This window comes from Alligator sinensis, unplaced genomic scaffold, assembly GCF_000455745.1.
Source record: "Alligator sinensis unplaced genomic scaffold, ASM45574v1 scaffold810_1, whole genome shotgun sequence".
Classification (NCBI taxonomy): domain Eukaryota; kingdom Metazoa; phylum Chordata; order Crocodylia; family Alligatoridae; genus Alligator; species Alligator sinensis.
The window spans coordinates 175,499-201,862 of record NW_005842691.1 but is presented as its reverse complement, the minus strand read 5'-3'; the positions used below and the strand labels follow the sequence as shown (position 1 = coordinate 201,862).

Genomic DNA, 26,364 nt, shown 5'->3' with positions numbered 1-26,364 from the left:
GAGGCAAGAGGGGTCTGCATAGTTCAGGAGGGCCTGCACAGCAGGGGCTTCCCCCTATCCCTGCTGCCCCTACCAGCTGCCCAGCCAGCAAGGCTGTTCTCCACAGCTTCACCCCCCCTGGGACCTGCTGCCTCTCAGCAACAGGAAGGGAAGGATGGAGCCCCCAGGCCTGGCCCCCACCCTGAACTGGGGTCTGCACAGCTGGAGAGGGGGAGTACATGATGAGAGCTTCCCCCAGCTGAGCCATACATCCATTTGATCCCCCCCGCCCTTGGGCTGCCTGAACCCGGAACTGCTGCTGGGCAGAAGGGAATCTACGTTATTGCTCCCTCAACCATTGCTCCGAGGGGCCTGATCCTCCTGTCTGTGAAGCACTCTTCCCCCCATGCTGCCTCCATGTTCTACGGTGATGAGGGGTTTGTGCCTGACAACCAATCAGGGATAGCCCTCGCTCAGCTGCTCTCAGTGATTTCCAGCATGCTGGAAGGTGTGCAGGAGTGCCCCCTGCCTTCTGGCCTTAGTTAGTGTAGACATCTGTGCGCCCACCCCACACCAAAGGGTGACAGTATGTTCTGCTGGCTCTCAATCCAATCTATGCAGCTCAAGGAAACCTGCATAGATTGGGTTGATTCTTCCCTGGGTTTTTGAATGACTGCATTTAGCTTATACGTGAAGAAAAAGGCCCTCTGCAGGTCTTGAACCTTGGGGATGGGAGTGGAGCAGTGGCAGTACTGCTGCTGTTATGGGAGCCACAGCAATTAGCACTGCCACCGCCTCTTCCCTTCCTCCATCTCCTGCTGCAAATTTCTTGACCCATGGGGAGCCCCTCCCCTCCCTAACCTTGGGACAGGATGCAAGATTGGTTGACAACAAGAATGCTGGGTTCAGCCTTGCACATGGCCCTGAGGTCCTGAATCTAGCGTGTGGCTTCAGAGCTAGTGCACAGGGTCAGACTTGGCATGCAGTTGCAGTCAGTGGGCTATACTGCGTTTTACCAGGCCATGTGACCCCAGAGCTGGTGTGCCAGATTGGGCCCTGCTGTGCAGCCCCCCTCACCCCAAAGACCTCGGTCCTCTGCTACTTACCCATATTTCTTGAGGCCTTGCAAAAATAGTGCGTCTGTGTGTGATATTTGGGGGTGTGGTATATAAAAAAAAAAAAAAATGCAACATCTAGCCAGCAAATAAATTTCTAGGTTAATCTTTTACTGTTGAATAGTTGGAAAAAATGAACTTTGTTCTCAAAACAGTATGAAAAATCTATTCTAAGATGCATTTCTCTGTAGGGATATTTCTGTAATGTGAGTTTGAAGATCAGGAGGAAATCCCAGTGACCAAATTATCTCATATCATGTTTCAGAGAGGTTCTTTATTCACCTCTGCCTTATATGAACTTCAGACAGAAGTAGTATAGGATCCTTTGCACATTTTGATTGTTACCTTCTGTGGCAAACTAACTTCAAGATTTTGATACATTCTCAAGAAATAAGCTGGAGGGGTGAAATAAAACCTCCAAAGCTTCACAATAGGCCAAATGCTTCCTTTCAGAATCACCAATACAGTTCTAATGAAACTGAGGAACTTAGACCAGCATTTCTCAACCTGTGGGTCACGACCCAAAAGTGGGTTGCAAGAATATAGGAAAGGGTCACAAATAAACTTAAAAAATGGATTCTCACACACACCCCACCCTGCCCCACACACCAACCCCCCCACATATGGGGGAGCTGGGGTTTGCGGGCAATGGGACGGGAGTGAGGAGCGCTGGTGCGGCCAGCAGACTGTTTTCTACTTAAACTATTTACTAGATTGGGACTGGCCATCAATGTTTACAAATGGGTCCTAGTTAAGAAAAAAAACAAGTTGAGAACTGGTTTAGACCATTATGGTAAGCTGATATCTGAACTGTTCTCACATGGTTTCTGCTTGTATGCTCTCCGACTGTTCCTCCCCTTTACCTCTACATGTCAGAATAATAAACGAGAAAAAATGGATTTAGTACAAGTTATTTAAAATAAAAATTACTTGCCCTATTGTTAGATTCAGCTGGAGCAATCTTGCAACTCTGCTTGCAGGGTCACTCTCTGATCAGCCTAAAACAGTTTCCAAAACTCATTACCTAGCGCAATTCTTAAGAATGCAATTTTGTCTAGGAGAAGAGATAAAGCTGAATGTCATTTGTAGGCTATGATAATATTAAGTTTCTCAAACCTGTTTAATAAGAAATCATGCAAAACCTGCAGCACTTGACTCTTTAGTGTACGGATGGCTACAATACACTCAAAACCCAGAGACAATGTCGGTTACAAGTACATTAGACTATTTTTAGTTCCAAATTGAAAGTTCCTTAATGACCACTATCACAACATGGAACAGCGCTCCAATTATGACAAAATGTATCTTATATTTACCATGGAGATACACGGATAATGCAGACACTGCGTCCTTTATACACACAAAGGAACCCACTAGCGAGTAACCTCTGCTACATTTAGCCATTAGGAGCAAGTAATAGCTTTGGATTGGAATTCTGATTTTTGTTCAATTTAGGTTGGACTTCATTATTGTCACTTTTTGGCAGCAGAATCAATAAAAATCACTGCAAACTTCTGAGAATAGTAATAAGGCTCTGCTCATCTCTCTGTTAAAAGTATTATATTACATCACTGATAATCCTCAAACACATTTTCTAGACATGCTTACCAGACAGCTTTTGAAGCTTACTTATAAACAAAAATCCTCTTCTTCATATCATCTTTTGCCAGGATATATTTGAGTTAAAGAAGTTTCTCAAATAGCTACTAGCCCTCACTTAGAAAGCTTCAAAAAGAGTGACTGACTGCTACATAACCAGGGATAGCCATGTTAAAGTCGGGCAGAAAGCAAGGTAGATGTGCACTTTACAGACCGAGATCGGAGCACGTTTTCATGAACTCAAGTTCTCTTCATTAGGCTGTGAAAGGACATCATAGAGCAGTGTATAAAGGGGAGTGAGTGATTTGAATACAAGTGGTGGGAAAACAGAAGGGAGACTTCTGCTATATAACCAAGACCTTCTTGGCCCAATTTTCCATGAAAATAACCTAAAGTAATAGTGAAAATACTTTAAATTGAAGAGATTAGCTATAATTTGGTATAATACAAAACTTTCAAATCTTCAGTAAATACTATATGGTGCTTAATGTCCTAATTTAATTTATTTTAACTACAAAGGGCCTCTTGGGCTGTCTAGATTAAGCACAAAGATTGAGTACAAAGAACTCTTAGCGTGTAGAAAGACAGCAAATGTCTATTATTTACTCTCTTATGTAACTCACAACTGACAAACTTAACATTCCTTAGACCACACAAATCGTATGCCCAAATAAAGGACTAATTCTGGTTCTGCATAAAACCCAAAATGAAAACAAAGTAATGTAAGAAACAGCAACAGATCTGAACTCCATGCTGAAGGGGCATACATACGGCATGACCTATGCAAATCCATCATCCCCTGTCTAGTTCAATGTGTCCCAGGGTACCCAGTATCTGTGCAGGAGAGACTTCTAAAATCCCTCACCCCTCTCTTCCTTTTCTAAAGAGAAAAAGTGCCATTAGTTATCAAGACATACTAGGAAGAGCTTCTAGCCTAGTCTTCCTTCAGGATCTCTTAAACTTGGAAAGCTCTCCAGTATTGCAAGGGCTAGAAAATACTTTAGAATGCTATATTCAGAACTACCCATGAAAGATTTCCTAGTAAAAGCATGAGTTGTTGCATGTAATTAAGATACCTTTATGTAAACAGCCAAATAAGGCACAAATAGAAAAAAAAAAGAAAAGAGAAACACCTAGATCTTGTGGAAGACAAATGTAGTTTACTCTTTGTGTTATGTGCTCCAATGCAAAACCTGCAATATAAATAGCCAACTGAAAAAAAAACCAAAACCAACTCTCAGAACAAGGCAGATGACCACATTCGCATCTCACCTGCTGCTCTGTGCACTAGCACTTGAACTCACTTCAACTTACAAAAAAAGCTGACATCCTTAGAATGAACCAGACTGTTAGTAAAGCTTAATGGGTGCACACTTTCCACTCACTCACCTGATTGAGTAAAGTTTCTGTTAGAAGTTCTACACAGATAGGTTGCATATGAAGTATATCTGGCAACCAATTACATAGGAATTACACAAAAAAAATTCCCAAGGTGCTCACCTGTCCAGAAATCTAAGGATATCTATACATGTATACCTGTCAAAGGGCTGCCTGGGAAGTGCCACAGTGAAGCCTGGAATACCTTTTCTATATGCCTGCATCCCAAAAACATATGCAAATATAGCCACCCTTAGTACAGTATTGGACATAAAACCAATACATTCTCTGTCTTGGGGTCTTACTGGTGCACCACCACAGGTGGCTTCATGACATCCTTCTGGCACATGGCATGCACCAATGTGAGTACTGCAGTGGAAGATCTGAAGGTGTAGACCTTCCTTCATACTTATACATGGTTACCATTGCTGAGTATTTGAACACCTTGATCCTTAGATCATCATGATACATTAGAATCCAGATATTTCACAGATTTAGATTCCTTACCCCTCTGTGAAGATGAGGATTTACCAACTTACCAGGAGTATATACATCCATAGCAAACAGCTGCACAGGTGTGCTCAGGTGCTCCAGCTGCTTGCTGCAGTTTATAATTTCAAAGGGTGGTGGCTTATCTCTCATCAGCTGCATAGGACTACTGATGAGCTCTATCTGATAGGAGAAGCAACATCGTTTCAAGCAATAACAAAAAGCAAGCAGCTCTGAGGCCGATCCTTTATTTGGCCACCAACTGGAAATTAAGCAGATTGCAAAATACCCATATACAAATGACCTGGGTTCTACTGTACCTCTGTGTGATAGTGACTCTCTCTCTACATAACCACCCTGGCAGGGGAGAAGGTGTAGAAATGAAGTACAGAAAAATAATGCAACTTGTCCAGGGTAGCACTGCAAGTTCACAGTGAAGAAGGAAACTGAACATGGATCTTCTAAGCCTCGGGTCCTAGCCACCTGACTAGTGTTCCTTTCTTTTTTATATCACAAAGACATTAAAGGCAGAAAATGATCACACACATTAAAATTGCAGTATACACTTGAATTAAAAACCCTCAAAAGACTAATGCCATTTTAAATTTACATTCAAAATTGTTTGCACATTGTGAAATAAACACTTATGCAACATGTCTATATTTTGATATGTATTTTTATTTCCCTGCAGTTTTCACTTATCAAGAACAAGTAACAGGGAAAGTTGTCTGAACTAGTGCATAAACAAACATTCTGAAACACCACTACACGTATCTAATTTACAAGAACCGTATAAAAAAAGTCACTAAAACACTACACTACGAAGGTGTCCAACGCTTACAGTCAGACTTTTTCCAACCCGTTACTTGCCTTGTAGCCACAGGAAAACTCTCCAAAATTGAAAAGACAATCTTGCCACAACCCTCCCCCCGCCCCCACTTGGGATGGCTCGATATCTAGACATCCAATAATTATTGCAATGATATATAATGCAATACATACCTGGTAAAATATCCTTTATGTGGTGTGTTACAGTTTTAAAGCCAGTTAAAATATGCAGTCTTTAGGTAAAATGTAATCAGTTGAAAATTTTTCATATCTGCACAGTTTAATGTGTGCTAGATGCATAATTTTTTCCTAGTCTGTTTTTTCTGTGTAATTATTTTTTATAAACTGGTATTATAAATAGAAATATACATTCAAAATATATGAAAAAGTGAGTTACTACATTAAATTTGCATGTATCGATCCATCCCTTTCCCCTGCACAGTAATAGAAAATACTATTTTGCCTTGAACTTCATATTTGACAGTGAAATGCCACTAAAGTATTTACCAAAAAAGTCCATCTAGTCAAATTGTGAAACAAAATGAACCAAGTGAAAACTTTACATTTCCTTTAGAAAAAAATTACAAGAATTTTGTTTCCTAGCTATGAATCTTTAACTTTTTTAGACACAAAGTTGGATTTATTTGTACAAGATACAAAATGTAAACATGGCAAAATAAATAGTTAAAACAAGTGATGCAGGATCCCATTTCATGCTCATGATCCCATTAAAGAATTATTTTTTTAAATCCATTCAGTTGCAAATTCAAGTGCAAAAGCATGATGATGAATATCTACTATTCAAGTAACAGAAATAATATTGATGATACAAATAAACTATATTACAAGGTAGTGATTTTCCCAATTTTACAAAATGTACATTATATATCGACTTAATATACGATATAGTGATAGTCCATTTAGGTCCATTTTAGTTCTCTGTGATCCACAGAGCATTGTATTTTGCATTCAGTTGGAATATAAATGACTACGCCATCAGTACAAGTTGATCAACTGGTGGGAGGTTATGTCACTTCCATTGCTACTGTCGTCTCTGCTATGCCATTTAAACCCAGTCGTTCTGGTTCATGGTTCTCTCTGCAATAAAAGAAAAGTGTAATATTTACAAAGAGGAATGGTAATACTTCCAGATACAATTGCACAGTATTTTAATAAACTTAATTAAAAAAAATGAAAATAAATATTCTATTTAGGGTGTAGTCCAGGGGCGGGCAATTATTTCAGGCAGAGGGCATACGCATACTGACTTTTGGCAAGCCATCAAGGGCCACATGACAAGTAGCCAGGGGCAGATAATTATTAATTTTCTAAATTTTTCGTGGGCCCCACAGGCTGGATACAATGGGCTGGCAGGCTGCATATGGCCCACGGGCCGCATTTTGCCCACCCCTGGTGTAGTCAAATACCCTGCTTGCAATAAAGCAGCAGGAACCTGGATAGCACATACTTGTACTAGAAAACTGTATATTGATGTTTAAACTGCTCTTAATCTACAATCGACTTTCAGCCTCTTTATGTATTCTTTCATGAAGAAAATACTAGTAACCAAATCTTCTGCATTCTAAGTTGATAGCCTATTGGTAGTAAAATACAGAGTAAAATACAAAAGTCCTTTGAAATAACATGTATCAAGTGATACACGATTTGCCACAACTGCTCATTAATCAAACAACAATCATTCTCTATGTTAACGGACAAATTACCACTTTTAATAACATTACTTTTTTCTTTTTAAAGCTCAGTTTAGTTAGGTGTTTTGAAGCACTAATATGAGGAGCTTGAGTTGTGTACGTCTATCTTTTTTCCCGATCAGAAACTTACTCTGTTCGGCTAGGTAAAAAAAAAGATATTTTTACAAACTGAGTTTTAAATACTCTTTGCATCCAGAGCGCACACACCTGAATACCTAATGGCAAAAGGAGGGCGGGATCTATGTAAGACACTAAGTCGCTGTAGCTTATTGCAATGACAACGTAGTATCACTGGGCACAAAACGTAATGCCGATACTACTGCGCAATGAGCTACTGCGCAGTAGTTGCTGAAAATGGCAGTGTGGTATCAGGACTGCGCAGTAACGTCTGCTTAAGCAAGTACTAAATGACTGCCAGGTAACAACTGCGCAGTATACTGCACTCATAGATACACCCAGAATGTTTCAAATCATGTTAGATAATTATGCTAAGTGACTTTTTCTAGTTTAGGCATACCATGTAAAAAACATTTTCCATGAGCATTCTTACTCCCTCCTCATTTGTCCCTGGCCCCCTATAACTACAAAGAAATCACAGCGAATTTCACCCCTCAGAACCCAGGCAGTATTTCTATTCTATATAAAATAATGTATTTTATTATTCAAAATACATGACACGTAGCATAACTGTCTCATATAAAAAAACCCCAAAAACTTAAGATGACTTCTAAAACAGGATCAGAGTATTATTTTTAGATAATCTGCTCAACACCTTTTTCCATGGCTATGTAATCTGTATGCTAAAACAGCAATTCTACACAGAGACATAGGAAACCAAATCATATTTGAAGGGAGTTTCATCATGGATCAGTGCCAGATGCAAATGGAGTGTGGGAGACAGCATCTGTACAGTTCTTTGATGAAAGCCAGCAGAAACTGGGAGGACGAGTCAAATCAAAATGGTTACCTGAACTTATTTTAAACATTTAACATTTATAGTAAAAATAATACTATAATAAAGACATATCCAATATGTTCAATATAGAACATAACTATATTATTTAGACCCCAATCCTGGAATCTCCTCAAAAGAACTCCAACAACTCTTCTGGGTCCTACAAGACAATGAGACTCTCTAGAGGCCTCTCTCTTTGTATGGTAAGGCTACACAGAGATCTTGGAAGAAATATTTCTGTCTGACTTAATGCTCTGATGAGCCAGGTAAATTTATAGAATGATTCTAACAGGAATAATGCAATTCAAGATATTTTGTTCCAATTTAACTACACACACACACACACACACACACACACACACACACACACACACACACACACACACACACACACACACACACACACACACACACACACACACACACACACACACACACACACACCTTGCTATGCTGCTGATGGCACTGCTAGGAGTCACCTTTGGCACCCTGTCCATACTGGCAGCAACTGTGGCAAGTTTTAAGGCTGTTGGCGATGGTGCTGAAGTCCTTGTATTGATATGCACATTGACTGGAGAAACAACACTGACATTGTTGAGGTGCACTGCATTAGTCAGGCAAGAATTGTTTATGGGAAGCGTTTGAGGGCTGCTTGTACACAATGCTGGAATTAAGTGGTTTGTGGTGGTGTGGCCAACTGTCCTTACTAGCTGTACAGTTGAAATCCCTGGGCTGGAAGATAAAGCCATGTTGGTGGAGTACAGAGTTCTAGAAGTTCCTGTGAGAAACAGAAGTATATCAATAAACATTAGGCAATTCAACCAATTATTTAGCCTCAAAACATAAGTGCCAAGTTATAGTTATCTGTAGCAAGGCACCTGGACAGAAAAGGATTTTGTTATCCTGCAAAAATGTTGGATATGCTTAAAACCTACATGTATAGGGTCTTGGGCAATTTCCAAGTTTTAGATCATAAACAATAAATAGTATCTTCTCCACTTTTTTTTCAAATTTCTTGAATAGAAGAATCTTTGAAAAGTATGGATTCATTACGTTTGTAAGTAGGTACTGACAAGACTTTTAAAAACGCTGTTTAGTATCTCTGGATCTTGTGGATAGTTTTATCACAAGGGACTGGACCACAGTTCCTATACAACAAATTATGAACCAATACTTAAATATCAAAAGTCTAGGGGTGTACTGATAGAGATTTTGGGGGCAGATACCGATAGCCTATTTTTATTTGTGTTCGGCCAATACCGATCCGATTTCCAATACAGCTGTGTACAGCTGGTAAGTCTGTTGTGGAGAAAGGGGAGGGGGGAGGGCATATGTTGAAACAGGATGTGTTTCAATACGGACAAGTGCAGGGTGCTGCACTTGGGTAGTAGGAACCAGCAGCACACTTATACGATGGGGAACTCCCTACTTGAGAGCACGGAGGCGGAAAGGGATCTTGGTGTCATTATTGACTCCAAGATGAACATGGGCCGACAATGCGAGGTCATGGTTGGCAGGGCTAACCGGACCTTGTCATGCATCCACAGGTGCATCTCGAGTAGAGCCAGGGAGGTGATCCTCCCCCTCTATGCGACGCTGGTCAGGCCACAGCTGGAGTATTGTGTCCAGTTCTGTGCGCCCCATTTCAGGAGGGATGTGGACAACATGGAGAGGGTCCAGAGGAGGGCCACCCGCATGATCCGGGGACAACAGGGCAGACCCTACAGTGAGAGACTGCGGGACCTGAACCTATTCAGCCTCCACAAGAGAAGGCTGAGGGGGGACCTGGTGACCGTCTATAAACTCACTAGGGGGAACCAGAAGGGTTTGGGGGAGACGCTGTTTCCCCTAGCCCCCGCTGGCATAACAAGGAGTAATGGGCACAAGTTGATGGAGAGGAGGTACAGATTGGACATCCGAAAAAACTACTTCACAGTTAGGGCGGCTAGGAGCTGGAACCAACTTCCAAGGGAGGTGGTGCTGGCCCCTACCCTGGGGACCTGGGGGGGGGTCGGGCTAGAAGATCTATTAGGTCCCTTCTGACCCTAAAACTATGAAACTATGAAACTATATCAACGCCCCCCTCCACAAAGTGAGGGAGGGGGCAGGCACGGGACGGAGCCATGGCTCATCTGCACGGGGGGGGGGGCGGGACAACGAGGAGGGGCGGGAGACAACACAGCTCCTGCTGCTTGTCCAGGAGGGTGGGTGGGGGCGTGCACCCCCATATATGCACTGGGTGGGCAGCGCAGGCTGCAGGGCTGTGCTTGGGGTGGATGGCGACAGCGCTGGGAAAAGGCTATGTGTGTGTGTGTGTGTGGGGGGGGTTTGCAGCCACCCCAAATTTCACTGTAGCCCCCACCCACAGCCGCCTCCCAGCACTGCGGCCACCTGCCCCTAGTACAATGCAGTGCAGCCCCCGGCCCCAGCCTGCAGCTGTAACTTGCCCCATGCAGATCTGGGGGCACATGCCCCCCCCGTGCTTTCCCAGATGAGCAGTGGCAGAAGTCCTGCACCGCTAGCGCCCCCAAACAAGCCACAGCTCTGCCCCACGCCTACCCTGGGGCTGGGCAGCACCTACCCCAGCCCCACACCCTTCCTTAACACAGGGGGCATTGATTTGGCCCCCCACCCCTCTTACCTTCCCCACCCCTTTAACCACAACAGACTTACCAGTTGCATGCAGTTCTCCATGCTGCCGGGCTGTGCTCCTCGCTGCCTGCATGCTGTGCTGCAGCGGCGAGCACATACGGGTATTTATCGGCTAAATTATCAGCTACATCAGGCTAACTTCCGATATAGTCAATTTTCTTTATATCGGTGCCAATCCAACATTGGACCCATGTATTGGTGCACCTTTACAAAAGTCTTTCCTGAAGACTGTTAGAGCCACAGCACAATCCAAATATAACTCTGTTATCTTATTACTGTGTGAAAATTAGACAAGATCATGTCACTGAACAAAATCTGTCTAACTCAAGGAGTAGTATTTAAAGTTTATCACCGCTGTTGCCATTTACTACTAACCACAATGTATTTTTTAGAAAGCAGAAATTATCTGTTCAATTTTGAGTTCTGCGTTAGACCGCTACTATTAAGAATCAATTACCTGAAGGCTGGACAACACCATTGATATTGTTGTGGCTGGTGTTCTGTTCTTTTGTTACCTCACTGCGACTGGGAGCAGGTGCACTGACCACTGCAGATGCAGCAAAGTGGGCGCTGGCGGAGTCAAGTGTTTTGGACATACAGTCAGAGGTGCTTGAGCCCTATGAGAACACCAAAATTATTTTCATTATCTTCCAAATACTAGTTGAAGGAAGACTTTGATGACAATGACAATGCACAAGTATCAGTGAATTAGGGGGATGCATCATCTGAAACAGTATATTGGTAACATTAAACATTTAAAAGGTCATGATTGCAGTTTTCTGCATTCCTCCCAACACTGGCCCTAGCTAGACAGGCAGAAGATTGACATGCTGAAAAACTGAGCCTTCTTCACCTTTAACTGCAGTGGTTCCTCTTAGAATAGTACATCAAGTTAAATTGTGCATTTAATAAGGTTTTTTTTCATTTCATAGCATCTTGGACATAACTTTTACCCACTCATTTCTATATCTACCTTGCCAGGATCCTTGCTGAGATGCTAAAGGGTCTTTTGTATTTTATTTATCAAACACCTTTGCTTCTGGAATGTGCACATATCAGTTTACCTTTCAGTTTGCCTACTGAGGTCTGGAACGATAATTCTTCTACTAAACCAACCCACTTTAAACCACAGTAAATAGTAACATGCAATTTTTAGCATCCGTCATCCATCTTTCAAAAATTCATTGCTTTCATTTGTGTATGGGTACATATTCAGTACTCAATAGCTGGAAAAATGACTTGCCCGCTAGCTTTTCAAAATTTAGACTTTCAAATGCCACTTGAATCTCCTGTTTTACAATCATGTTTTTACATAAAGCATATCAAATTAAGTTTTCAATCTGAAATTTCTATAGCAGGCTTATGACTAAGTAACTGTCCACTCAGTACATTTGGTACTACAAAATGTAACACTACAAAGAAGTTCTTGTTTGAAACCAGAACATTTTTGTAGATCTACTATTTTGTGGTGCCAGAGATGATATGAATGTCTGTATATTCTGTTTTTGTGGCATAAGGATGCATATGACACCACAACTGTAATGCAGGTCCAAGGCCTAATTAAAACAGAAATTGTTCCAGGGGAGGGTAGAGACAACTGACACTCAGGTAAAACTGCTCACAGTGATACTGGACATAGTAAGTAGAAGTTTGCCTAGTAATGTTTAACAGCGCTTCTGATTTGCTTGCATGTCTTTTCTTGAGTGACAAAATCACTAAATAAAGTAAGCTTGGCAGTAAGCACATGCTCTGCCCTCAATGGATATTACAATGGGAAAATACGATTCCTCGCAAAAAGAAAGCTGAACACATTTACAAGGTATTTCCCCCCTCAACAGCTCTCGAAGACTCTGGGCAACAGTGATCATGATCTGATTAGATTCACCATCCATCAAAAGGCTGGGGATTCTGTCAGCAGAACAGAAATCCTAGACTTCAGAAGGGCAGGCTTTACTAAACTCAGGAGTCTAGTTACAAAGGCCCTTTGCAACCAGCAACTGGATGATTTGGGAGTTCAGGAATGGTGGTGCTTCCTTAAGGAGGCAATTCTCCTCCCTTAAGGAGGTAAAACAGGAGATTCAAGAGGCATATGAAAGTCTGAATTTTGAAAAGAGGCCATCCCCATGCAGTGGGTCCCTACTGAATATGGGGGGGAGGAGGGAGAAGCCCACAGTTGATCCCCTCGAAAAGACGCAGCTTTAAAGTACTTATTCCGTATCAGTATTCTTGAAATGAGACAGGAACTCATCACGTGTCCAGAGGCCCAGAGAATACAGGGAAGACAGCAGTCCACATGAAATCAGTCCTGAACAGGTGAGGGTACTCTTAGAATATTTGGATGTTTTCAAGTCTGCTGGTTCAGATTACCAGCATCCGAGAGTCGTGAAAGAACTGGCTGAACTCACAGCGGTGTCTCTGGTAAGGTTGTTCAAAGAGTCATGGAACTCAGGAGTGGTCCCGAATGACTGGAAGAAAGCTAACGTGGTACCCATCTTTAAGAAAGGGAAGAGGGATGACCCTGCAAACTATAGACCAGGCAGTCTGACTTCAGTCCTTGGAAAAATCTTTGAAAAAAACTGTCAAGAAGGCCATCAACCACAAGCTTGTACCTGGCAGGGTATTAAGAAACAACCAGCCCAGCTTTGTCAAGGGGAGATCCTGTCTAACAAACTTGGTGTCCTTTTATGACCAGGTAACTTATCAGCTAGACATGGGATGTGAGGTTGACATCATCTACCTAGACTACCAAGGCCTTTGATACCGTTTCCCATGAGCTTCTTTCAATTAAGTTGGAGGGTACTGGTCTAGATGAGTCTACAGTGAGGTACGTTGGCAACTGGCTTAGAGGCAGATCCCAGAGTGTTGTATTCAATGGGATGGCCTCAACCTGGAGGGCTGTTTCCAGTGGTGTCCCCAAGGATCAGTGCTTGGACCCATCCTCTTTAACAATGACTTGGATGAAGGAGTGGAAAGTGCAATGATTGAGTCTGCAGATGACACCAAGCTGTGGAGAAATGTGGGCACATCTGAGGACAGGGTAAGGATCCTAGATGACCTTGACAGATTGGTCCTATGGGCTGAACGCAATCAGATGAGATTCAACAGGGACAAGTGCCAGGTCCTTCATCTGGTTAGGAAGAACCTTCACCATAACTTTATGATGGGTGGTGGGCCACCGTCTGACACCACATCTGAAAGGGACCTGGGGGTGACAATCAACCAGAGGATGAACATGAGTCAATGAAGTCACTAGCAGGGCAAACAGAACTCTGGCATGCATCAGCCAATGTGCTGCCAAAAGATCCAGAGGTGTTCCTCCCCCTCTATTTGGCATTGGTGAGGCCACAGCTTGAGTACTGCGTCCAGTTCTGGGCATCGCACTTCAAGAAGGATGTGGGTAAGCTCGAAAGGGTACAGAAGGGCCACTCATATGATTAGGGGCCTGGAGGATAGGCCCTATGATTAGAGTCTCCGGGAACTGAGTTTGTTCAGTCTGAGTAAAGAGAAGACTGGGAGGTGACTCGATAGCTGACTACAAGTATGTCAGGGCGAACACCAAGATCTAGGAGAGCAACTCTTCAGAAAGACACTCCTTGAGAGGACAAGGACCAATGGGCACAAGCTAGTTGAGGAAAAATTTAGGCTAGACATAAGGAAAAAATTATTCTCAATAAGGGTATCTAGAATCTGGAACACACTCCCAGCAGAGGTAGTGCAATCGCCATCCCGTGAGGTATTCAAGAGGAGGCTGGACAAGCATCTCGCTGAGCTTGTTTGAACTTATTTTCTTTCTCCCCATGGCAGGGGACCGGACTTGAAGATCTTACAGGTCCCTTCCGGTCCTTCTGTTCTATGATTCTAAATTCTGCATACTTATTTATACTAAGCAATACTGACTCCAAAAGCTGCCTTCCTGATTTCAATGAAAAAAATTATCTGCAAGGGGAGTTAGTGCACAGTATTGTTAAGGGTGTAAATTTATGAAGCATATTATAAATGCGACAGACTATAGCATCAATACCCTTTTGAAGCTTATAAATTTGCAGGAAAAATAGAAGCCCAGCTCCCCACCACCCCGAAGTGGCATATAAATCTAATAAACAAATAAAATTAGATAGCAACCAGAGATTTGCCAAAGCCATGCTGAGAAATTTAAAGAGAACTTCATTTAAACTATTTAACTACATTTCACAAAATAAACACATCAACTGTTATCTTTATCTTATGACAAAAAGCTAACAAATAAGCAAGCACAAGAAGAGACAAACTATGGAAGAGAGTTATCAGCACATAAAACCAATTTTAAAGGAGGAATACCTGTGCTTTTGGATGCGTTTGTTGTGAGGAATGCTGAGATTGCTGTTTCTGCTGAAGCTGAGCAAGTTGCTGCCTTTGCATTTGAACTAATTGCTGTTGATGTGTCTGAAACTGTTCCTCTGTGATACCCCCTGTAACTGTGGAAGAGAAAAATTATGCCAGTGTTAAAGGTCACTGAAGAAAGCAAATGTTTCTTAAACAAACTTGAAATACGTAGCAGTGTGATGGGGAATAATAAAAAAAAATATGAAAACAAGATGGATAAAATAAAGGCTCTGGATATCTGCATAGACCTTAAGAGATTTAAGCCTTGTGAAAGTGAAATTCAGCTGAAATAGATACTGGAGTCCAATTCCTTTTTCAACACAATATCAATGAGAACAGCTTCTTACTAGCATTGAAAGCTGCTGTCAATGTCTTTCTTCTCAGCAGCTATGGCTGTCACTCTTGGTAGGCTGAAGTCAAACTTCTGTCTAACAGGAGACAGAAGATAAATTTTGTCTTCTACGCTGATGAAGGATAAAGAATCCCTATTCCTGGCTTGCAGGAAATAAGAAGAGTTTCCAGATCATGGTGGGAGATAGGTACACCCAATTCACTTCCTTATATACGGGCTACATTTCTACCTTCCTTCTTTTTAAGATACTGGGATTCACATTATGAAGAACTGAAGTGTATCAGGTAGTTACAATACTACTAGTACTTATGTTACGTGATCAGCGCTCCACTGTACAGATAGATTTTTAAGAAGTAAAAGGAGCATCACATAATGTACTCGAGCAGCAAACCGCCTACTAAGTTTGAAGACCAGGGAACTAGAGAAGGATGACAAAAAGCTGGGTTTATAGGTCTAAAACCTAGCATATGTTTACGCTTTTTAAAATGAAGGCTCGCTGTCATTGCTTATGCTTATTTAACAACTTCAGTCCTGTAGCTTTCCAATCTTGCCTGTTTTTTTCATTCATTCCTATTATTTATTTAAAGATAACATTGAAGTTTGCTCCGCACAGCATTTTCTTCAGCTAGATCATATTACGGTACAGCATTTTGAATGGAGTGGGAGACTGTCAAGGTGGTTTAATGAGTTTGCTGACTCATGAGAACCAGGCATAGGCAAGTGTAAAGGCTTATCGGATTCCCACAAGACTGGACGAGGAGGAAAGCAATATATATTACACATAGATATGCGAGGCATCCATATAAAAACATGGATACTGAGGTTTATTTTCCTTTGTAGAAATAGTTGCAGATCTATCAATGCTAAAAAGAAAAGAAAAAAAAAAAGAAAAAGGAGCAATTATTATTTTTGTGTCTTACATCCAGCATATTTTTTACTCCCAACAATATAACTCCCCACATGGAGTTGCGAAATGGCACAGGGCAAACAATGACCGCTCCTGAGGCAGGATACCAATTAAGATTAACGCAGTCTCATATAGGGAGACAACAGCTGTTCTAAAGGACTCTACCTTCAGACTTGCTTGTGCCCCGTGGCTGTTCTGAGAGCTGTTACCTGTGAACTCTTCAGCCACAGAAGCAAATAAAGATGGTGTTTCCCTATACCGTTCCCACGGTGGGAAGAGACGCTCTCTCACAAGTCTTCAAAGAGGAGGAGAGGAGGTAGACACAGACAACACTTTCACTGGCCAAGGCTTAGCACATTAAAAAATTCCTAACTTCCATTTTAATCAATTCCAATCCTGAAAGTCAAATTATAGCACAAGATGCATTTAGGGAAGAACAGACTGAAAAAGTTCTACTATATTACAATGACTCAAAACAAGATGCAATGAAAAATTATTAATGCACTTGAGAGAAACCAGATTTCTTGTAGCCTACCGTAAGGATAATAAACCAGAACATACCATAACAAAGACCAAGTCTTAACGTTATACAAACTTTTCACCAAAAAGGCCCACCTAGTACCTGTAGAGGCATGAACTAAATCTCTTTCATAGCCAATGACCATATATCAGTGGAGGTCAACCTTTTGGCAGGTGTACCAAAGTAAGGCCTGCTCCCTCTCCGAGTGCCACTCCAATCCTTTTTTCCCTCTCCCCCTACCAGATCCATTGTTCTGCTCTCTCCTCCTTGGGCTATCTGTCACTGTTCTCCCTACCTTATCTGTTGCTCTGCTCTCTCCCATCTGCCCATTCCATTGCTCAGCTCTTTCCTCCTTACCCTATCTGCTGCTGGTCTTACTGTTGCCTACCACATCTGATGCATGCCACAGGCGTGCAGGCTGGCCACCTGTGTTATATATGAACCTATACCAACAAATATTTTCTGCTTTATTCTCTAAAGGAGGCAACTGCAATATAATCTGTTCTGAATTGAAAAGTAATGTTAAACATCTGACCAAGTCAAGACACTTTTCTTCAAATAAAAATGCACTGGGTTTACTAACCTGAAAAAAGAGCCTATCAAAGCTAACAGTATGTGGGACTCATCATCTGATGCTTAAGGTAAAAATGAAAAAAGTATAAATGTGGGCAGGAAATGGAGAAATATTAAAGCAGAATGAACTGTTCCCTGACTTTTTCCTTCCCATGCCATACACATTTACAAATCAAACACAAGCAGCAGCAAGAGGTCAGAATTAAGACTGCAACTGATAACGTGGAGTTGTGCATGAGGCCATGTGGACAGTAGGCAACCATACCTTAACAAGAAACCACATTGATGCAAGATTATGCTAATGCTTGGTCAATTCATAACCATCACAAATAAACTGCCTCCAGTGCATGTTATCCACGATCCATCATTAAGTAACCTAGCTAGAAGCTTTATTCCTTCAATGGAGTAAAGTACTGTCAGCAGTTTAAAGCTAAATCTAAATTTTATTCAGTCAGTAGGCAGTAAAATAAGTTCTTCTAGGAGCTGATGAAGAAAGGATTATTTTCCCAAAGATTTCACTACCTTGCAGAATTTGATTTTGTCAAATGGTATTGTCGTCCAAAATACCTAGAATCTGCAGGAATAACATCTTCTGCATGAGGAAACACCATACTAACAATAAAATATTGACCATTCTGTGTTCTCAGTATTTGTACTCGCTCATCTGCTACTTACTATACTCCCTGTTGTAAAGAAATTCCATTTGGAGCAAGCACTGGAAGGAGGACTAGTAATTAGTCAAGTGAAAACATACACAGAAACCAGTTTCCAAATATCTTCTCATACTGCTGTGTTATTAAGCAGGCTTCCAACATGCCAGGTGACTTTTCCACTTAGATACTAGTGACAAGAGCGATCCTTTATTTCTCCACCATAATTTAGTGGGGGTACTTCAGGAAACAGCTGAAACAGGAGTAGAATCATTCAAGTCTGACTGGTTCTTCTCATTACCCTAATCTCAAAAAAACAAATTTTGGATCATAAGACCAGCAGATTTTTCACCAACATTTTTTATATGCATATGTCATAGCAGTAAAACCAGAATGACACAATTTATGTTAAATAATTAAAACCGTATTAAATTTGCTGAAAAAAAATATTTTCTCCATTTAATGGCAAAATACTTTTCAAAATGTGTGCTGTATCTTCTACATATAAGTGTGCACCTAAAACAAATTCAATTGTTGATCTAAGCATGCATTTTTAGAGCCATTTTCTTCAAGACTGCCATAGCCAATTGAAATATACTATTTATTTTCTGATCTCCAAAATCCCCCTATTAGTTTTTATCAACATACATATATGTAAGACTCAAATAAATACAGTCAAATAATATATTTGTGGTTGTACACCACTGCAATTAGCTTTTTGGTGTTTTACTTGGAACATCACATTTTTATTTGTACACAGTTTATTCCTCTTGAAATGCTTAAGCTTACTCAATTACTGTTGAAAAAAAATCAAAAGAGTTTCAGTCAAAAAAGCCTAAATATTAATAAGTCATCTGACAACAATCTTCTGGAATTAACACCAATATGAAGAACAACAAAGCACAGAATTAAAGCAACTTGGAAGAGAAAACTATTGTTTTGTGCTTCTTTTTTTGGTATGTTCAATACATTTTTAAACAAACTTAACTAGCACACAGAAATTGGTAATACCTATTTAACCATAACTTTATTTCCATTTAGAATGGAATAAATACCAGGGGGGAAAACAACGTAGAATAAGAGCAGCAATTGTGCTAGGCACTATACAGCTATGCTATTAAGAACAATTCCAGAGCCACAGGTCACAGTCTGGTTCAAAGTGCTGGCCTAAATATTAATTCTGGAAAGAACTCTTTTCTATTGCACATTATTAGAAACATGAAATAATTGTGCGCCCCAGGTGCAGTAGGGGAGGCTGAGACTGCCTTGCCCCAGGTCCTGGGGGCCTTCCGAGGCAGCAGCAGTGGCAATCCAGGCACGCAGGGCCTGGCTGGCAGCCGGTGTGGCTCTGACTGGCCAGGCTCTGGTTTCTGGCAGTGCATACCGCATCCATGTGTGCCGCCTCCCCTTTTTCTGCTGAGTTTTTTGGGTGGGTTTTAAGATACCAGGATTTCCCAGTATCTAATTTTGCCACCATGCTGCAAATATTGTCACGTGTATTTTGCAGCACCTCAAAAGGCTCTGAGGCGCCGCAAACTACATGTTCCCACTCATGGGGACATGGCCATAGTGTTTAAATCTGAAGTTATTTCATATTCTCAGTCTGATCTGTAAAACAGACACATTTATCTCTCAAGTCATCACAAGAGTATGTGCCTTTGTTAGCCTCAGTGAAGCTCAAATTGAACAACCTTGGAAGACATTAAAATTCTTATCATAAGGTAGAACTAGTCTTTGCAGATCAGGATTGAAATTTTATAAAAAGAAAATACAACTTTTTCAGTTTATACTTTATGCTGTAAAGGTTTTATTAATTTGGGATTTTATTCTTTAGTGCTTCTCTATTTCAGGATTTTCTACATCTCCTACTACTGCAGTATTTAAGTGCAAATATAAATAACATGATTATAGCAGGGTTTATAGTGAAATCAATGGCATTTTTTGCTCTTTTCCTTTTTTCAACAGTAACCTTATAATCACAGAAAAACAAGGCTGAAAGGGACCTCAAAAGTTCATTTAGTCTAATTCCTGCTCAAGATGGGTTCATCCACGCCTAATCAGTCAAAAATGTTTATTTACCCTGCTCTTAAAAATTTCCACTTGGTAACTAGTTCCAAAACCTACCCACCCTCTTAACAAGAATGTTTTTCCTAATAATCAACCTAAGCGTCCCTTGCTGCAATTAAAGACCATTGTACCTTCTCCTGTCCCCTGTGACCACAGGGAATAGTTTATCACCATCCTCTTTATTATAATTACTCTTAAAAGTGCCTTGAAAGTCAGCAGGATTTTCATTAGTTTAAATGTCTCTACAGGGTTATCCCTCATCTAAGAATGCTCATCTCTGAGACCCCTTCTACACATTACATGCATTACACAGTTACCTGGTTATCTGTGCAATTAATTTATAAATTAAATTATCATGCCATAAAAAGGTCCAACCAGCTATAAAGTTAAGAGCTGGAAAATGTGTAATAACTCTATAGCTGGTTTCTATCCAGCTTTAATTTGAACTGACAGGACTGCCAGCTACAGGGGTGCACCATGTGCTGCTGTAGCAGGGAGTCCCATCGGCTGACAACTCCCAGCAATGGCAGCACCCCATGGGGGCCCCTTGTGGGGCACTGCTATGGCTGGGAGTCTCATCACATGCAGGAGTCATGTGCCAGGGCAGAGGGAGTCTGGGATTGCGGTCAAGGGCTCCACTTGCATTAAGCCATGATAGGATCTGATGTTAGATCCCACAATCACACCTCCCGCCATGCACTTGTGGCATGGCAGGAGGTGCAACTGTGTGAACTGTGCATCAGATCCTATCATGCGTTTACCTGAATGTCTAGAGGGACCCTGACTCCCATACATTTAATTAGAAGCACTATCCTGAAAGGAAAACATCTATCTTGGTGGGCCATGGAGAGCAAGATTATCACAATCACAAACTATGGGAAACTGTTGAGAGCAGAACCCTAATCCACTGAGGATCTTAAAAAGTAGGCCCATATCCCGATCTGCCAATAGAAGTGGAGAGGGAACCACAGGCACTTTGCTTACTGTGGCCTGACCTGTTGATCAGGTGGGATTCTGTAGTAAGTATAAAACCTTACATTGCTTGTATCTTCAGTCCCATGGTAAGAGACTTGCAGTAGCCCAGCCTAGAAATTAAGGTATTGACTAGCTGTTGCAGTGTGCATTAGTCCATCAAAACACACAGACCTAACCTTGTTGCTGTCTTCCTATTTCAATCATTTACTGCAATTGTCTGTTACATGGTGTATAGAATCATAGGAAATTAGGGTTGGAAGAGACCTAAAGAGGTCATCTAGACCATAGTTTCTCAACCTGTGGTATGTGTACCCTTGGGGGTATGCAAGACACAGGCAGGGGGGATGTGGGTACCCCAACACTCTCACCCTCTTTTCTTCTCTCTCTTGCCCCTTCCACTTCTCAAAATTATGGCAAAAAATTTGGTGCGCTGTGCATTGCACGATGCTTTCAATTCCCCGGTAATGCCACGCTTTGCATAGCACTGGGTTCAGCCCTCCTAACTTCAGCCAACATCACCTCTAGCCCAGGTACATACTTGAGTTGTGCACCCCTGGTGTAAAAGGTGGCAACCCAACCCACACCAGATCAGACATCTGTCATATCATGGCCTTGTATACACAGTCCTTATTCCAATATATGGCAAGCAGTACCTTCAAAATATAAAATCCCCTGGAAAATTGAGTGTTGGGGTACTTATTTAATTTTTCAGAAGTTAGGGGGTACTTGCTACTTAAAAAGTTGAGAAACACTGATCTAGACCAATTCCCTGCTTAAAGCAGGACCATCCCCAACTACATCATCCCAGTCAAGGCTTTGTCTAGCCAGGTCTTAAAAACCTCCAAGGATGGAGGTCTTGAATTGGACCGACACCTCTTTAGGGCAAAAAAAGTATTTCAAATGGGCCGGTACAGCACCTTGCACAATAAAACCTTAAGCCTGATGCTAATGTAATAACAATGATGATAGAAATGGCAGAGAATAGCAAAGTTTCTCAGCAAACCAGAGATTTTTTTGCCAGCAAATCAGCTTGATTAGCTGGGCGTAGAGAGAAGCCAAAAAAAGACCATGAAAGTTGGCCCTTAGATCAAAATGGCAGATGGGTTCATTAAAAATGTCTTTTCTGATTCTTCAAAATGACTCCCATTTTCAGTTAGTATAATATGGGCAAGAAAGCAATGCAATTTGAACCAGCTCCTCTTTATTCACACATTGATCTGATATACTCTTCCACGAGCACTAGACTCGGACATTTATTCATTTATAATCAAATTTCTTGTGACAGATACTCCCTTCTGTGTGTAGTGTACCCAAAATATCTGAAGCACTACCATGAAGTAACTGTTGCTTTATATGCATTATTATTAATATGTTGGTGAGAAAATGAAGCAGGGGTCATTTAAAATGTTTCTTGTGCACTGTAGCATGCAACCTTAAAAGTTAATTTTCAGTTAATGGAATCTTTCTTCCAAAAATGGCTCTCTACAGGAACTTCACAGATTGTTCTACTATGCTTTTTAGAGGCAGCTTTCTGGTGACTTGTTTGCAAATCAAACTCACATCAAACTCAAATGACTTGGCTGACAATTAATTCTCAAGTAGAGCCACTCCAGCAAATATACATCCCTTGTACACAGTATTAATAATTATGCTGATTTATTTCTTAAATGCTATGTTGATGTTTGTTTTTAGATTTATAAAAGAAACAAACAAACAAACACTGGTTTCTATACTTTACATGCTACCCAATGAAAAACAATTTTCTTTTTAAAGACTAGAGACAACAGCTCATTCTCATTTTAAATTCAGGAACCATCCCTACACAAATGAAACCAGTGCTACATAAAACATTTCTACATATTAAAAATTAACTGGGACTGCATAGAGCAGGGGTGGAGTCAGCATCACTTCCTCTCCTCCTGCTGCTAATACCAGTTCAGCAGTGGCTGAGAGGGTTAAACCTGTGTTAGCTCTGAGCACAGCCTATGCTGTATGGCAGTCAGTTTTCTTGTTTAATACGTGCACCCCAGTTTTGGATGACTAATTTTTGGAGGGAAAGGCATGTTAGGTATGTGAATAATTATGGTATCCATTTTCTTTCATAAAACTCAGTTTAGCTCAGAAACTGGGAGGTGCTGCCATTACCAGTCTTGAAGGTATTCAAAACCTCACTGCTCAAATAGTCAGGAATACTCGTCGAATTTTCAGTCAAAAACGTTCATAGCCTTTTTCCATGCACTGTTTTTTGTGTCAACGCTACCTTTTAGTTTAGCAAGCTCTGCTTCATCCCTCATGTTTATCACCTTTGTATTTATAGATAATCATATCCTCTTTTGGCCTTTATCAAGCTAAACAAGCCAAGTTCCTTTAGTATCCTGTCTTATGGTAGATTTCTCCCTTTTCCTGAGCATCCTAGCAACCTTTCTCAAATCCAGTTTGAATACATCTTTCTTGAATATGGCAGGCCAAAACTGCAAGCAGTTAAAGCAAATTAGGTACTATCAGAGCACCTTGTACAATGGCATCAAAATTTCTATCTTGCTATAGAAAATCTCAACTGATACATCCTAAAATTGCTACTAAATTTGGGTCCTTCTCATCAACTGTTTCCAACTGAGAAACTCCCAGCATATAGCAGAGATTTTTGTTATTAGTTCCCAAATGCATGACCCTGCACTTTGTACTATTAGATTTTATCCCTTTTCTATTACTCCAATCCTCAAGGTCATCTAATTTTTTCTCTTCGATATCCCAGTCCTCCCTTATATTATGATGCCTAACTTTGTGTCAGCAGCAAATTACATCAGCACATGCCTGCTTTTTGTGCCAAGGTCATTAATCACAACTGGTCCCAAAACTGATCACTGAGAACTCTACCTATTAAACTTTCTCTAGCTTGATACTTATCTATTCAACACTACAGACTGACATTGTTCTTTAGGCCCCCAGTTCTTTAGCCATCTTACAATTCCTCTACTGCTACTCATCGTCACTAACGATTTCCCTTTGTGACTTTATATCACATCCCTTACCCAAGGTCCAGGTGATTAGAACTATAGCTTTTCTACTGCTTAGGAAAGGAAAAAATAAAGATCATACTAAAGAAAGCCATCAAGTCACTCTGGTACAATCAGTGCTTGGTAAATCCATGGTGCAATTTAATTTATTTGTGGTTTACCTTTACGTCCAATTATTCTCTCTTTCAAAAATCTCTTCTAAATTGCAAACTACTGAAGTCAAAGTAATTGTCATGTATCTACCTAAATCATTTCCCCCCTCTTAAAAATGATCTATTCTCCAAGCACATTGTACCACATCCAACTTATTAAAAACACTTGCTACTGAGGCTGTGATATCAGGCAGCAGTTCATTCCCCAATTTGTGTGAATTACACACTAAGTTTTGCCTCCACTTCAGATGTAGTAATCTCCATTCCAGTACCCTGAACTATGTATCTGCCCTGCCTGTCCCCCCACAACCAACATCAGAATCCTTACTGAAAACTGATGTAAAAAAAAAATATTCATTTGATTTTTGGTCCACACCTATACCCTTTAGTTTCTACACCACTCTAACTACACAGCAGCCTCACCACTTTGTCACTTGTTTTTCTGTAGACATTTAAATCATTTTTTTTTTAAATTTACTCAGAAAAGTCTCAATGCAACATTGTAACTGTAGGTGTATACTACAGACCACCAAACCAGGGGGAGGAGCTTGATCTGGAGTACTCTGAAGAACTGGCAGAGGCTGCATGCACACAGGACATGGTTGTCATGGGTGACTTCAATTACCCAGACATCTCTGGGGAGGAACACTCATCTAAGTCGGATAGGTCACATTGCTTCCTGACCTGTATTGAAGAGCTCTACTGACTCAGGAAGTGCACAGGCCAACCAGAGGTAACGCTCTCCTAGACTTGGCCAAAGGAGACGATCTGGTGAGCGACTTGATTAGAGGTCAGCCTGGCCAACAGTGAGCATGAAACCATAGTGTTCACTATCCGTTGCAAGGCAGGAAAGTCAGCTAGCAGGGCTGAAACTCTGGACTTCAAAAATGCAAATTTCAACAGGCTCAGGGCAACAGTAGGGGAAGCTCACTGGCCAATCCACAGATGACACCAAGTTATGAGGAAGTGTGGTCACACTTGAAGATAGGCTGCAGATACAGGCGGACCTAGACAGACTGGCAAGTTGGGCAGATTGGAACCAGATGAAGTTCAACATTGAGAAGTGTAAAGTGCTCCATCTGGGGATGAACAACCCCCAACATACTTACAGGCTTGGTGGCACGAACCTGACTAGCAGCATGACTGAAAGGGACCTACAGGTAATAGACCACAGTATGAACATTAGCCGTCAGTGTGATGCCGTAGCCAGCAGGGCAAACAATACCCTGACAAGCGTCAACCGATGCATCTCAAGCTAAAACAGAAGAATCACTTCCTTGGTTTTCTCAGCATTGGCAAGACCGCAGCTGGAGTACTGCGTCCAGTTCTGGGCGCCGCACTTCAACAAGGACATGGAAAAGCTTGAGTCCAGAGAAGGGCCACCCATATGACCAGAAACTTGCAGGTCAAGCCATACGAGGAAAGGCTGAGGGACTTGGGCTTCTTCAGCCTAAAAAAGAGAAAACTGAGACAGGACCTGGTAGCAGCTTACCGCTACACTAGAGGAGTACATCAAGGGCTTGGCAAACAACTGTTCACCAGGGCACCGTTGGGGAAAACCTGGAGTAATGGCCACAAGCTCCTGGAAGACTGTTTCAGGCTTAACCCTAGAAAAAAAAAAAAACTTCTTCACAGTTAGGGTGTCCAGACTGTGGAACAGACTCCCTCCAGAGGTGGTGCAAATCACCTACCCTGGGAATCTTCAAGGAGGAGACTGGACAGTCACCTTGCTGGGGTCACCTGACCCCAGTTGTCTTTCCTGCCTAGTGCAGGGGGGCTGGACCTTATGATCTTGCAACGTCTGTTCCAGTCCCTTACAATCTATGAACATGTTCAGCCTATTATTCCCTCTTTGATATCCAAAGGCATACATATTTTTTTACTGACTAATCTTTTTTTCGTTCTTTTTAGGCCGGGGCGGGCAATTATTTCAGCTACAGGGCCACTTAATGTGATTTGGCGAGCTTTTGATGGCAGCATGGGTAACCCTGCCCCTGGTCGCCATCTTAGGACCAAAAATCCTGCCCCTAACCCCTGACCTTTGCCATCGAAAGTCCCTACTCCTTGCCTTCTGGAAATACTC

The 26,364-nt window shown here is 41.5% G+C and overlaps 1 protein-coding gene across 1 annotated transcript in view; it reads right to left on the bottom strand.

The window, feature by feature from the left end:
* Positions 1-4,800: 4,800 nt before the first annotated feature.
* The window catches only part of EPC2 (enhancer of polycomb homolog 2), an 83,458-nt gene continuing 61,894 nt past the window's right edge, over positions 4,801-26,364 (bottom strand). Inside the window, exons 11-14 of the mRNA XM_006034009.3 lie at positions 15,024-15,160; positions 11,164-11,323; positions 8,499-8,832; positions 4,801-6,485 (exon numbers count right to left, since the gene is read on the bottom strand). Coding sequence (XP_006034071.1) covers positions 6,413-6,485; positions 8,499-8,832; positions 11,164-11,323; positions 15,024-15,160 — 704 coding nt within the window. The 3' untranslated portion in view covers positions 4,801-6,412. The remainder of the gene's footprint in view (positions 6,486-8,498; positions 8,833-11,163; positions 11,324-15,023; positions 15,161-26,364) is intronic.